This window comes from Tamandua tetradactyla, chromosome 18 (genome assembly GCF_023851605.1).
Source record: "Tamandua tetradactyla isolate mTamTet1 chromosome 18, mTamTet1.pri, whole genome shotgun sequence".
NCBI lineage: Eukaryota > Metazoa > Chordata > Mammalia > Pilosa > Myrmecophagidae > Tamandua > Tamandua tetradactyla.
The window spans coordinates 29,717,586-29,730,453 of NC_135344.1; the positions used below are offsets into that span (position 1 = coordinate 29,717,586).

At 33.6% G+C, this 12,868-nt stretch overlaps 1 protein-coding gene across 1 annotated transcript in view; it reads right to left on the bottom strand.

The window, feature by feature from the left end:
- Positions 1–404: 404 nt before the first annotated feature.
- Positions 405–12,868, bottom strand: part of LOC143662403 (netrin receptor DCC-like) — a 528,746-nt gene continuing 516,282 nt past the window's right edge. Inside the window, exons 4-6 of the mRNA XM_077136091.1 lie at positions 10,517–10,667; positions 9,242–9,378; positions 405–481 (exon numbers count right to left, since the gene is read on the bottom strand). Of these exons, the coding sequence (XP_076992206.1) occupies positions 405–481; positions 9,242–9,378; positions 10,517–10,667 (365 nt within the window). The remainder of the gene's footprint in view (positions 482–9,241; positions 9,379–10,516; positions 10,668–12,868) is intronic.

Below are 12,868 nucleotides of genomic sequence, written 5' to 3' on the forward strand. Positions count from 1 at the left end.
TAAAAGCTTATGGGGCATTCTGATGGTGGCTCAGTGGCAGAATTCTCCCCTATGATGCTGGAGACTCGAGTTCATTTCCCGGTACATGCCCAAGCAAAAAAAAAAAAAAAGAAAGTATATGAAGAAATGTCATGTTTTTCCCAAATCTTTAAAAATTGGCAAGCATAGCTTACTCTGACTCTTGATGACTTTGATTAAAACACTCCTGTCTAAGTTAGTGTGTGTCCGATCATGGAATCAAACTCCTTCTGGGATAAGATGTAGTTCTGGAACTTCAGGACAACTTTGGCATGGAATGGCCTTTTCGGGTAGCTTTCTTCCACTGTTAGTGGTTTTCCCCCTTCTAAGCCACAAGTGGTCAATTCACCTTGCTTAGATTATCAGGGCAAATTAAAATCATAGTCTTAGATAGCCTTTTTAATGCCCTGAACTGGTACATAGCCTTTGACTTTCCCTCTGGGGCCTCTGCTTCCTCCCTCATCTATCAGAGAAAGAAAACAATTAGATTCATAACTATCTCAAAGTATAAATGCAAGAACACTGTGCAAATTGTTTTCTCCAATGGAAGGACAAAGGAGCAGAAATCCAGTGCTCAGCGTATAGTATACCATCACTAAATATTTGTGTAACAGATAAACAAACCCTCCCACCAATCCAATCCAACTAGTATTTCTATGACCAAGTACACCTGGCAACGGTAATACCAAATCATTTTATTATCAATAGCCTGAATTCATAGCTAAAAGCAAAAATATACGGAATGGAATCTTATTATATTCTTCTGGACAGAACTTTTGTACACTCTTATGATAGACATGATCTCAGCTGAGGAAAGTAACTAGGATAAAAAATGTACCCAGAGATGGGGAAGCAGCTAATAGGTGATTTTGAATTTTTTTTTTCTTAATTCTGTCTGATATTGCGAACTTGTGTCCTACAATTGGGATCATAGCCAATTTCATTATGAACCTTTTGGTAATTACATTGAGAAGGATAATCAATATAAACTTATCTAGAGCACTATTTTTTTATGGCTATGATCATTAAATCCATATGGGTGAGGGGATCACTGCTAATAAAGGCTAATTATAGATACACATGGAAGTTAAGGACTGCGCTTAAGCAGAGATAGTGAAGTTGTAAATTCAGAATTCCATTCAAAGAGTTAAACGTTGTAAGGAAGGATTAATATTATCTTTATATATTTTATAATAATGGTTTCCCATTTGTGGCAAAGAGCCTAGGCCTAAAATCCAATGTGGATTATCCAACAGCCAGCTTATAAAGGAGGCAACTGGACATCTTAGAGGGATGCGCCACTTAACTCTCTAAAAGAACGGATGGGTCAATTCTCTTCTTGACAAATTGTTACTTGCTCAGAAAATAGCAACTAGTATCACATATGCATCAATAAAAAATATATAATTAATGCAATTGCAAAAAATAAAAGGCTACAAAGCCATTTCAATTTGGAGTGATCATTCTCTCTTCCATTACTAGATACATGTGAGAGTTGATGCTCTGTGAACATTTACTTCCTTGTGTATAGTAAATTGAATTCATAGAGCATATCTTAGAATTGGTTTAAAAAAGAAAAATATCTTCATGATAGCTTTACTATTGAAATTGAGGAGTGTTGTTTATAATTACAAGCTCTAAAATACAAATAGTGCTTTATACTTAATAATTATTAAATAAAGAGATTATGATCATATGGACAAATAAAACAAGACCAAGGAAAATGAAATTTATAAGGTCCACAGACCACAAATAATCTATCATGTAATTAAAGAATTGAGTTTTGACCCATTGCTATTATAAAAGGGAAGTATTTTCACAGCCCTGGGAATTATAGATGGTTAGTTCTGTAAATATGTAAGCAATGTGGAAGCTATACTTCTCCATTGTAGCTCATTTCTATATAAAGCTGATTAAAGAATCTTTTTAACAATATCTTACATAGAACAACTACTCTTTCTGTGGCTTATGAAAAAAACATGACTCTCCCTGAAGATCTTATAAAGTATTTTGATAGAAAGTTACCAACTTATTGGTATGTATATTCAATTTTTCTTCTTCTATTAAAAACTCAGATGATCCAGAGAATGAATCAAAGATCTGAGTGACCTTCGATGTAGAAACATTGTTCCTGCTTTTAAACTTCTCACAATCTAGTTGGGTAAAAAGCATGAACAGCAAACTGTAGAGCAAACAAAATACTTCATCAATTTGGATTCCATCCTTATTCCACAAACCAAGCTAATTTTTCTCTCTGTTTCTAGAGATGACTGCCAAATAAATTTTGTGTATCATTAGGATATCATTATATCGATTCCTCCACACTTTATGAGAGCTATGCTTAGTTATTGCTAAACACATTTTGTAAATGAGGAAAGTTAGATATGCAGCAAGTACATGGGGTGTTTTAACATTTACAGCATTTTTTGTTCTATTTTGTTTTAATCTTTATTTAATCTTTGCAACTAGGTTTTAGGGTTCACACAAGGGCTGGGGGAGCATTTTATATTTCTTTCCCAGAGTACATGGTTTTCTGGAATCGTTTTCTCCCAATTCTCACTTCCAAGCAGCCACTAAATCCTATGAAGAAGTAACTATCATTCTTTTATAAATGAAGGAACAGATGGAGGATTAGAGGGTTGCATAATTGGATAACCTTAAACAGCTAGCAAGCCACAACTCAAACATCTTTTCATGTCTTCCCATTGCCCTCAAGATAAAATCTAAGCATGTTAGCCAAACAGTCAGGACTATACCAATTTCCCAGTCCAGCTTCAGGCATCCTTTGTACCCACATTCTGCAGACCCATCAAATCTCTTCCCCTTCCCCATCCCTCACTCATCCCCAAACCACTTCCCTCAATCCAGAAAGTTACCCCTTGCCCCCCACCTTCTCATTTCCCATTCTCTCATCTTTGTTGAATTCTGTATTAAGGGTCCTTCACCTCCTTTTTCCCAGCAGTTCTTTGGCATTTTAGTAAGTCCTGTTTTTTTGTCTATTTGCCTAACTAGTCCTTGAGGCTCAGGTCTATACCATACTTTCTTTCCTTTCTCTACAGTGCTCAGTACACAAGAGGTACCCACCAGTTGGTTTTTGATTTACTATTAAGGCTGTGGTTCCATTGTATATTTGGGACTAGAAATTGTAATTGGTCAGCTCACTATATATCCAGCCATATTTTCTATTATTCAAAAACATGTCCAGCAAAAAATGAACCATTACTGTGGACTTTTCCATCCCACTATATTACAAAATGACAGTTTTTAACAATGGTTTTTAATTCCCCTATATATCTTAACCTGTTCTTTTCTTTTAAGATAATTTTTCTTAACTTTTCTGAATAATTTGCTCTATTATCAAACTATTTCCAGGATCAGTGTATTACTTTATGGTTTATATAACCATACGCATTTGAAAGAACATGGAAAGATATTTGAAAAGAATGCAATTTAATTTCCATTGCCAGCAGGCCTAAAGAATGCCATTTAATTTCCATTGCCAGCAAGCCTAAGGAATATTTCTATGTAAGGTGGATATGTTCAGGTGTGTAGAGAGAGCCTTACTTAACACATTCCTTGAGAATGGCCCACCGGTTTCTGTTATCTGAGAGAAATCTCTGGTACGTACAATATTTCCCTCAGAGGGCTTCTTCTCAGAGGATTTTCTTGGTAGAAGTATAAATGTAAGTACCATATGAAGTGATATCTGACACCCGTGGATGGGAGATATAGAGAACTCTTAGATTTGATTTCACATTTTCAATTTTCTGCAAAGGGCTAACCTAGCAGACACATTTGTATTCTTCAAAGCCTGTATTTGCCAACATTTTGATAAGGCAATTTTTTAGTAAGACAAATGAATGAAAAAATATACACACAAAAATAAACTTTTCATTGCATATTGCTTATATAAGGTCAGACTGTTTTAAATGGAATTCTAGAGTTCAAAAGTATTTTAATTTCCTCACTGATGTTAGACCTAATGGCTTCTAAGGAATAGCTCTTCCAAGTGAACTTTCCCCTTACCTTCTCTGCAGCTGTATAGACAGTGCACAGAACTTGTCCAAGGTCAAGCACTTTATTGGTTGAAGATTAAATACTTTTTAAAGTATGCATTTCTGTACTGATCCAGATCCAGAATCAATTAGACCTCAGGCAGTAGCAAATCACTGGCATGGTTTTTGAGGGTCGCGCATAAGGAAAGGTAGAGGAATTGAGGGTGGAAGTGAGTGGGGGAAGTAAAAAATGGATATATGTTCAAAAATAGTGATTTTAATTCTTGACCCAGAAAAATGGATAACAGTATTTCAACAGACACTTTGAAAATAAGAACAGACAGCATGCCATTCTTTTGTTCTTTTGTAGAAAACATAGCTCTGCGAAAAACAATCACGGCATTAAGGATCTAAACAACTTAGAAGCTTGCAGCAGTATTCAGAGTTACCCAAAGCATCCTGCACTTGAGGACTTCTGCTGTGCCCTCTGCCTTAGGCTCTTTCTTCTAGGAGAACACAGACTAAACTCTTCATATCCTTACAAGCCCCATGTTTACATGCAATATGTAAGAAATCTGATTCAGAAGGCTTTAGGGCAACTGACTATAAATTTGTAAGTACAGTACATTTTATATACTTCACAGAGTCTAGTAGAGCAAACGAACCCAAGAGATACCCCCTGATACTGTATTGATACTAGTTCAAAACATCATCATAAATGGCTATGATTAAGAACACATCTGCAGACATACATATACTTGATTCATTTTAAGCATTGTCCTTAATCTTGTCTAACATAACCAAACTGAACCAAACCAACAGTTTTAAACGATTACAGAAATTTCAATTTTCATTTTAGAACAAGGCAATGTAAACTGCTAAGCTTCAAATGATATTTAATGCATATTAACTCTTTGAAATTCTCAAGGAAAGCAGCAACAATTCTCTTTATCTTGGTGTAAATAAAATGACATCCTACTTAAAAGTGTGTTAGTTCATGCATGGACTCATTCAAAGCCAGTGTAAGTAGAGGAAGGGGACCAGGAGTTGAAAGGTGAAATAAGAATCTGATAAAATACAGTATCAAAGTTTTATAAACACATTCTTGGGTTTCTCATGAGATCTTATTTTATGAAGAATTTAAATAAGCTTAGAATCTCAAAGATGATGAAAAGTAAATATGACTAACACTAATATTGAGGTTCTTTCCCCCTAATTTGAAATCTTTTCATATTAAAAAAGCAGTGAATTCTATTTTCCATATATATATATATATATATATATATATATTCGGCCCTGTAAGATGAGTTTAACTTTATATCAGATTCAAAGTCTATATCAAAGACTTTATAATAACAGCATTCATTTTTAGAACTTGGACAGAACAATTAAAACAATATTCCAAACAACTCATGAATTAAATCATGACTTCTATGATAGTTATAAATCATATAAGGTATATGGGAGACCTTTAAGATACCTATTTACCAAGAAGATTACTAAGGAAGACAAAACACCAAAACCCATAGTTTTAAAAAATAAGTAATGCTTTTAATTTATGTACTTGCCATTTAATCTATATCCAGATTTTTTTTAAATAGGGTGGCTCATTTAGAATAAAAAATATAAGTCTAATGGAAACAAAACCAGCAGTCTTATTTGATTTCAAATACAAGAGGTAAAAAAATAAAAAAGGAAAAGAAAAAACAGAGGAACCAATGCATAGCATATAGAACATATAGTTGCTATTCTTCCTGAGTAAAGAGTTCCTGAAAATTAATAAAATAAAGATGAATATTTAAAAAAAGAATAAAGGTCAAAGATGATGGATAGTCAACTCACAAAATATAAAATGAAAATGGCCAATAAAACTATTAAAGAACTGAAATTTCCAAACGATACTAACTGGAACAGGAATTCTCTATTTTACAAATGTGTCTAAATAGGCAAATTTGAGAGGTGGAATGCATTATTTTGGTGAAGAGCAAATTGTTGCACTTTGCACTACTTGATCAGGTACAAATACTTCTGAGATATTTTTCCTTTAATGAAGAGGAAAAAAAGGCAAAGATATATATATGCTTGTTTTAATAAAACTTGGAAACAACATAATGCTCAACAATCAGGCAATGGAGAATGACATATTCATAAGACACACAGAGAAAAAATGACATGATCTCTCTTTAAGTGAAAAAAAGGTTACAATACAGAACATATATATCATTTATATGGAGAAAATGAAAATGTATGTGTTTCTGCAAAGTCCATTTCATTGGGTTATGTTTGAATCTTATTTTATCCTTAATATTTTTCTTCCTCTTTTTATAGCCATAAACACATTTAACTTTCATAGTTTCAAGTTGGTTTTTCTGATTATATAAATAGTATACTTCTTTGAAAAATACAATAAGCTATAGTTACAGAGTAAGCAATATCCAATAAAGTATACTGTCATCTGCCTCCTCTCCCAGGGAATATCAGTATGACTGGTTATTTTAAACTCTTACTCAAAAGAACAATCTTTTGTCTTTTGTTTTTCCTTTATTCCATGTCCTTACTAACCTTTTGCCATCTCAAGATCATCACTGTATTTTCTCATATGGCATTTGCTTTAAATGACTACAAATCCAGCTATTAATAAAACTGAAATTTCAGGATCTCATTTATATCACACAAATCTATTCATTTTTAACTGTTTTTCAGAAAAAAAAAGAAGATAATCCAGGCAGGCAGCAGAGCACAGGCAATGGAACTCTTTAATTTGACTATCTGGACTAGAACCCTGGATCCTGCTTCTGTAAACCAGCATTTTCTTGGCAACGTTAGTCATCTTGCTGTGCCTACGTGTCTTCATGTGTAAAATGAGGATAATGGTAAGATCTGGTGCTGGGGGCAGTTATGGTAAATGCTTCTTCTCCAGTACTGAGATGTCCTTCCATGAGAAGGGGATTCCTCCAGTGTAAGCTTCCTGGCCTTACCACACCCTTCTCAAGTCGGCTTCTTCTTTGGAGGAAGGGTGGACAAACAGCACAAATGACTTCATCTGATTACAAGTATAAAGGAGTCCCTTGCTCCTTCCTTTCCTTGGGGGCATATCTGACCAAAGAGAGTGCACACTCCCAATCACTGCCCACCACTGGGCAGTGTTCTGGAAGAGCCCTCTCCTTGGACCGAGGTTCTGCCAAGATTCCTGCTGCCAGTGACCAGCCAGGCACGCCTCTCTCATGCAGATATCAACCACAAAGGGGTGGTTTCTTTTTCTTATTTCTCAATTTGTACAGAACTAGAAAGGAAGGAGCACCACAAATACCCCACTAAAGATGTTGCGAAGAATAAATGTCATATTACACTAAGTGTTTTTATATACACACATCTATGCACTGTTATAATTATTTTACATATTGATTTTATTATGCTATGTTAATATATATCGATATTATTATATTGGCATTATTTCTTATGTCATTAAAACATTAAAAAATAGGCTGAGTTCTACTAGAAATAACAGAATATGGACCTATCATCTTCCATAAAGGAGAATCAAGGCAGCATCCCATAGTCACAGAATTACAGAACTGTATGTGGGCATATATGCTGCAAAGAGATCAAGCTATTTATTTACCTCAGAGAGATGAGAATGCAAGGCTTGCACTGATGGAATTATTAACTTTTTTCTTATATATCTTTGGATAGTTTTACATGTATTAAACAGATGATTATTTTGTAATAAACAATTCAAGAAGAAAAAAGAATATCAATATGTGTGCATATATAATGCATGTCTGTACACATATGTCTTAGCTAATATATTAGTTTATCACAAGACATCAGTATTTATACACATTTGGCTAAGATATCAATGAAGTATTGCATGTCAAAATATTGTTCATTAATTAGATATAAAATTTGACCTCCTCTACTTGTAAGTAAATGTTACCTATGATCAGTATAAATTCTAGCTTATTCTATAATCACATTTGCCTTATGATCAATAATACACATTACAAGGTGATTTTTATGATAGCCATTCTGTGTTACTATACTACTTGGATATTACAAATGTGCAAGTTCTCTATTTTCTTTTGTTTTCAAAAAGCTTCCATGTAAAATATGAGTAAATTAAATTGTTGCCATTTTAAGGGCAGCTCATATTTTAGTTAGAATAATGCTACCTCCAAAGCCAAAGAATTAAAGTCTTCTGCCTATTCTTAGTTTAATGTTTGTGGTTTGATCAAAAACCAAACATCTCAATTGCCTAACCCATCATGTATGTAATTACTCTGTCTGCAGATGAAAGTGTTTTTGGACTAAACTTTAAAGCCGAAAAGCAAAATGAATAGCATAATAATATTTTCCTATAGCTTAGCAGATAAAATCAGCATACCATACTTTTTCATTTCTACTGAATAACATTTAAACAGCCTGCAATTTTTCCTGGATTTGTTAAAAGGCAAAAAGATTTATTCTAGAGGAAAATTCCAAATAATGGTAACCATTTTTTTGCTGTTGTTACAGGAAAAAGCTATTGAAATTTAAATGTTAAGGTACTTCATCTAAACTACATGACTCAAATGGAACTAGCTAAAAGAAATCTGGATTATATGATAAAATATATGCTTGTCTGAGTATTCACCATACATAAAATTATTAATTTGCATTGATTCATGTTGACTCTGGCTTTCTTGAGGAATATTAACCTGTACATGTCCCTTAGATATCTTTAAAGTCTTGCTATGAAATTTTTCTACAGACGTATTTGATTTCAATGGTTTACTTCCATCAAAGCACCTACAGTATTTACATATTAACAAAATAATCTTATCAACACACCCAAATTTATGTTAGCGTACCTGTCATCTCAAAGGTCATCTGCCTTTTCCACTGAAGTCCATAATTCTTATACAAATTCTCTCAATTTTTTATTCATTGCTTTTCCCTAGATATGATATTTTAGAACCCTTCATCTGGTACCCAACACGTCTGTCAAATAATTTTTGATGTGCTCCAGTTTTGTCATTGGAATAATTAGACTAAAAAGAAATGTATCTTGAATTTAATTCAATGAGCAAGCAAGCATTCAAACTCTGCATTTAGCCCCTGTGGAATATTGGAATTTTATAATACCACACAAATAAACATAGTAAGCAATTCAATGATAAACATTTAAAGTATCATTGTGTTATGTTTTGAAGAGTATAATGTAAATGCATCTTGAACCATTAACTTACCCAAGACTGTGAGCTCTGCCGAGGCACTAATATTCTCATTTTTATATGTGACAACACAGGTGTAAGTTCCACTGTCATCATCTGTCACGTTGGAGATAAGCAAGTTGCTTCCACCCAATAAAGAATACTTTTTGGACCTGTAAGGCATAAGGCATATTAAATTACACAATTAAGTAATAAATGTATATATGAAGCGAAGTCAACAGAGATTTAAATGAACTCCACAAAGGAACCTTAAACTTATAGCTCAAAATATAAAATTGAAAACAAACCCTATGCCATAGGGGCTTAACATGGCATTTATTGATCAAAAATTCATTCAGAATAAGCTTTCTATTGGAAGGCTCTGTGCAGTGATCAAAGATATTAAATAGATTAAACTAGGAAATTGATATTAAAATAAATTTATAGATATTCTCAAACATTTCTTTCATTTCGTATTTGAGGACCTCTTGTTCCAAAGAAGGGATTGCCCATAGTGCAAGTCAATATACTGTGTCCTGGCATTCAATTTAGTGGTTTTTGCACAAAGTCACATTTCATATTAAACCAAGAATGCCTTGGCTATGTCTAGAGACAACAACATGTTGTTACTGTATCCAGGTTTATTGCATGCTTTAATATTCTCAGAAATATTGACACCATACCATTGTTTTATATATATAAAATTATTTAAGGTAGATGAAATATAAAGATTAACCTATGATCATGGACATATGCCATCATAGGAAATAAATGTCTTAAGAAGGTGCACGCTAAAATAAAAAATCTATGACGTTAATTTCTTAAGATGAGATCTGTTTTATGGAAATTTTTTCAACTGAGTCTGTTTTCTCACTAAGCCTGTCCCTGTGAGTCACAGCCAGCCAACTTTTCTTCCCGCCTTATGATAAATATTTGTTATAGTTCGAATGGTGAGAGATAGAATCTGAGCTAAAAAAAAATGCACCAATCTGATAATGACATGCAAACTATTATTTCAACCCTTGGGATGAGATCCCCCAAGGGGGTTGAGAGTCTTTGCCGAAGACTCTTTGGGCAGGACCATCTCAATGGCAGCCCTAATTTTTTAAATTCCCTTTCAGAATTGGTCTCATGGATGTTGACTATTTATTCACTCATCCCAGGTGCTCAATGTCTTTCATATCTGGTATAATCCAAAAAATGTGAAAAATACGCAATTATTATGAAAATGTCTAGTGTTTCTGGGTACTCACATCAAATTAGAGAAATATCAATAACACCACATGCTTCATGAAGGTTCTAAATGTATACCTGAGTTGGATAACTTCTTTTCCTCTTAACCAGGTAAAGGTTGGGGGAGGATAACCAGAAACACAACACTCCAGCACAGCATCTTTTCCTTCAATGGCTACTACACTGGATGGTCTTTGCAGAAAATACAGCTGCCGGTGCAGCCCTGGATCTATGAAAAGAAAGCATAGGATCATACTCTTGGTGAAAAACAAACAATGAGTTTTGTAACTAATCGTTCATTTCTTTTTATAAGAAGATATGTGAAATAGAGGATGGAAAGAAAACAAGAGTGATGACAATAAAACGCATTACATAAATGTCTAAAAATATTTTCCCACTCCAGTTTCCAGGATTATGCACTAGAATATTCTGAGCATTGGTAACTTCCTGATACACGTCAAGGGCTATAAACTTGAGGCTACAGATCACTCGGGTTGGCCACAAGACTTGTTTACTTGTCTTACGGAAGAAAAGACCACACTGTCAGTAAATGTTCTACATCAGTAACATTTTTAACCAATAAGCACCATGATTTATTCTTATTTTAATCATTTCTGATGTAATTTATTCTAAAATGTATGGCCTTGCCAGCATTTTTAAAGGAAGAGTACTTAATATAATTAAACACATTCTTAATGAAACAAGGAGGTCAGTAAGAATATTAATTACTACATTAAGCTAGACTGCAATTAAAAAATTCAAAGGCATTAGGCATGCAGAAGTATTTCTTAAACTTACTGAGGTTTTTAAGTTTAGGTGTTTTGTATTCTGTGTCTATCCTTGTCATTAGTGGAAACTTCTCAAATATTATCATCTGTTCTGCTCTGTTTATTGTTTCAGTAGCTCAGAAAATTAAATAAACCAATGTGAAAATTGTAGTAAATAATATATAGGTACTGAGAAGATATCTGCTTTCTTTCAAAAAGGAAACAACACTTATATAATTAAAGCTTTTGTTTCTTTTTTTAACAAGAAGGCTGACTACTTCTAAGGCTTTTATGTGTATGTGTTTTTCTTTGTAATTTATAACTGCATCTCTGTTTGCTCCTAGAGCTTAAACTCAGGATGAATGAAGTGTTGCTGAATCCTTCTTCACCTGATGTATTTACCAATTCCATTACAGTAGAATTAGAATCCATCTAATACAGTGTAATTTATTTTTATCAGGAGGTCACTGAAATAGTCCATAGTGATAAAGAATAATCTGTACTGATGGATAAAGAATTTTTAACCTAAAACTCATTGGATTCCAAGTCATTAAGAATATATCAGGTGGAATAAGCCAAAATATCACAAAATCATAAGAAGTTTCAACACTGTCAGGAAAGCTCCTTGAGGATAAAGAGCTTTTCTTCCATTTATTTATAAACCCACTTACAATGTCCAAGGTCACACTAAACCTTGGCTAGGTGGACTTAAAGAAAATTCTCCCATGCACAGATATATCCTCTGACCTGATATGGTAACTAAATTTCCATCACTCAAAGTTTATTTAATTAAAATAAGATGTCATGTTTCCAGGTTCCCCTTAAAACCCACATCCATCTAGGAAGGACTCATTTAGGCATTTCCAACCTAATCCATCACATAGAATAAGCATGAAATTTGCCATTTTCCAAATTCAAAGCAAAATCTTGAAGCAACGAAAACAAGGCAAACAAATCTTATAAGCTAGGTTTGGGGTGTATGGAAAATTGCTCAGGAAGGTTAGATCCAACCAACCTTCTAGTCATGCTGTGGGTCAATGATAATCAAAGCAGGAAGGGATCAGAGACAGGCTGATCACAGATTAATAAAAGAACACCAATTCTCAAGTTAGTATTTGAGATGGTAACTGTCATCTAAAATACTCTTTGTGTGGAGAAAGAAAACTTCACACTTTCTCAGTCTTCCCACATCTGTTTCTGGTTGTTTCGGTAACATAATATTCTTGACAATGAAAATATTGAAAGAATTTTCCAAATGTGTTTATCCTTATTAAACCAATACTGCAAAAAAATATCTCAAAACTTTAAACAAATGCTGGTGATATGTTCCATTTCTCTTCTTGAAAGTACCTTTCAAATCAAACAAGAAGAGTTCAAAGGACAATATTGCTGAAAATTAAATTCCTGAAATGGCCAAATTCTTAAAATGTGCCTTTACAAATAGTTATCTTCATAATGGAGGCTTATCCCTATGAATGCATTACATTTACCACTCGCTGCTCAGCAGGACTACTCAGATACATAGTCATCTATAATACTATCCATGGAAAATATTGAGTAAGATTTAATTAATGTCTTCTATCAAAAAAGAATATTTAGCTGGAATCAATGTGCAATGCTACTTATTTACCTGTGGGAGGGCAAACATCCAATTCAAACTACT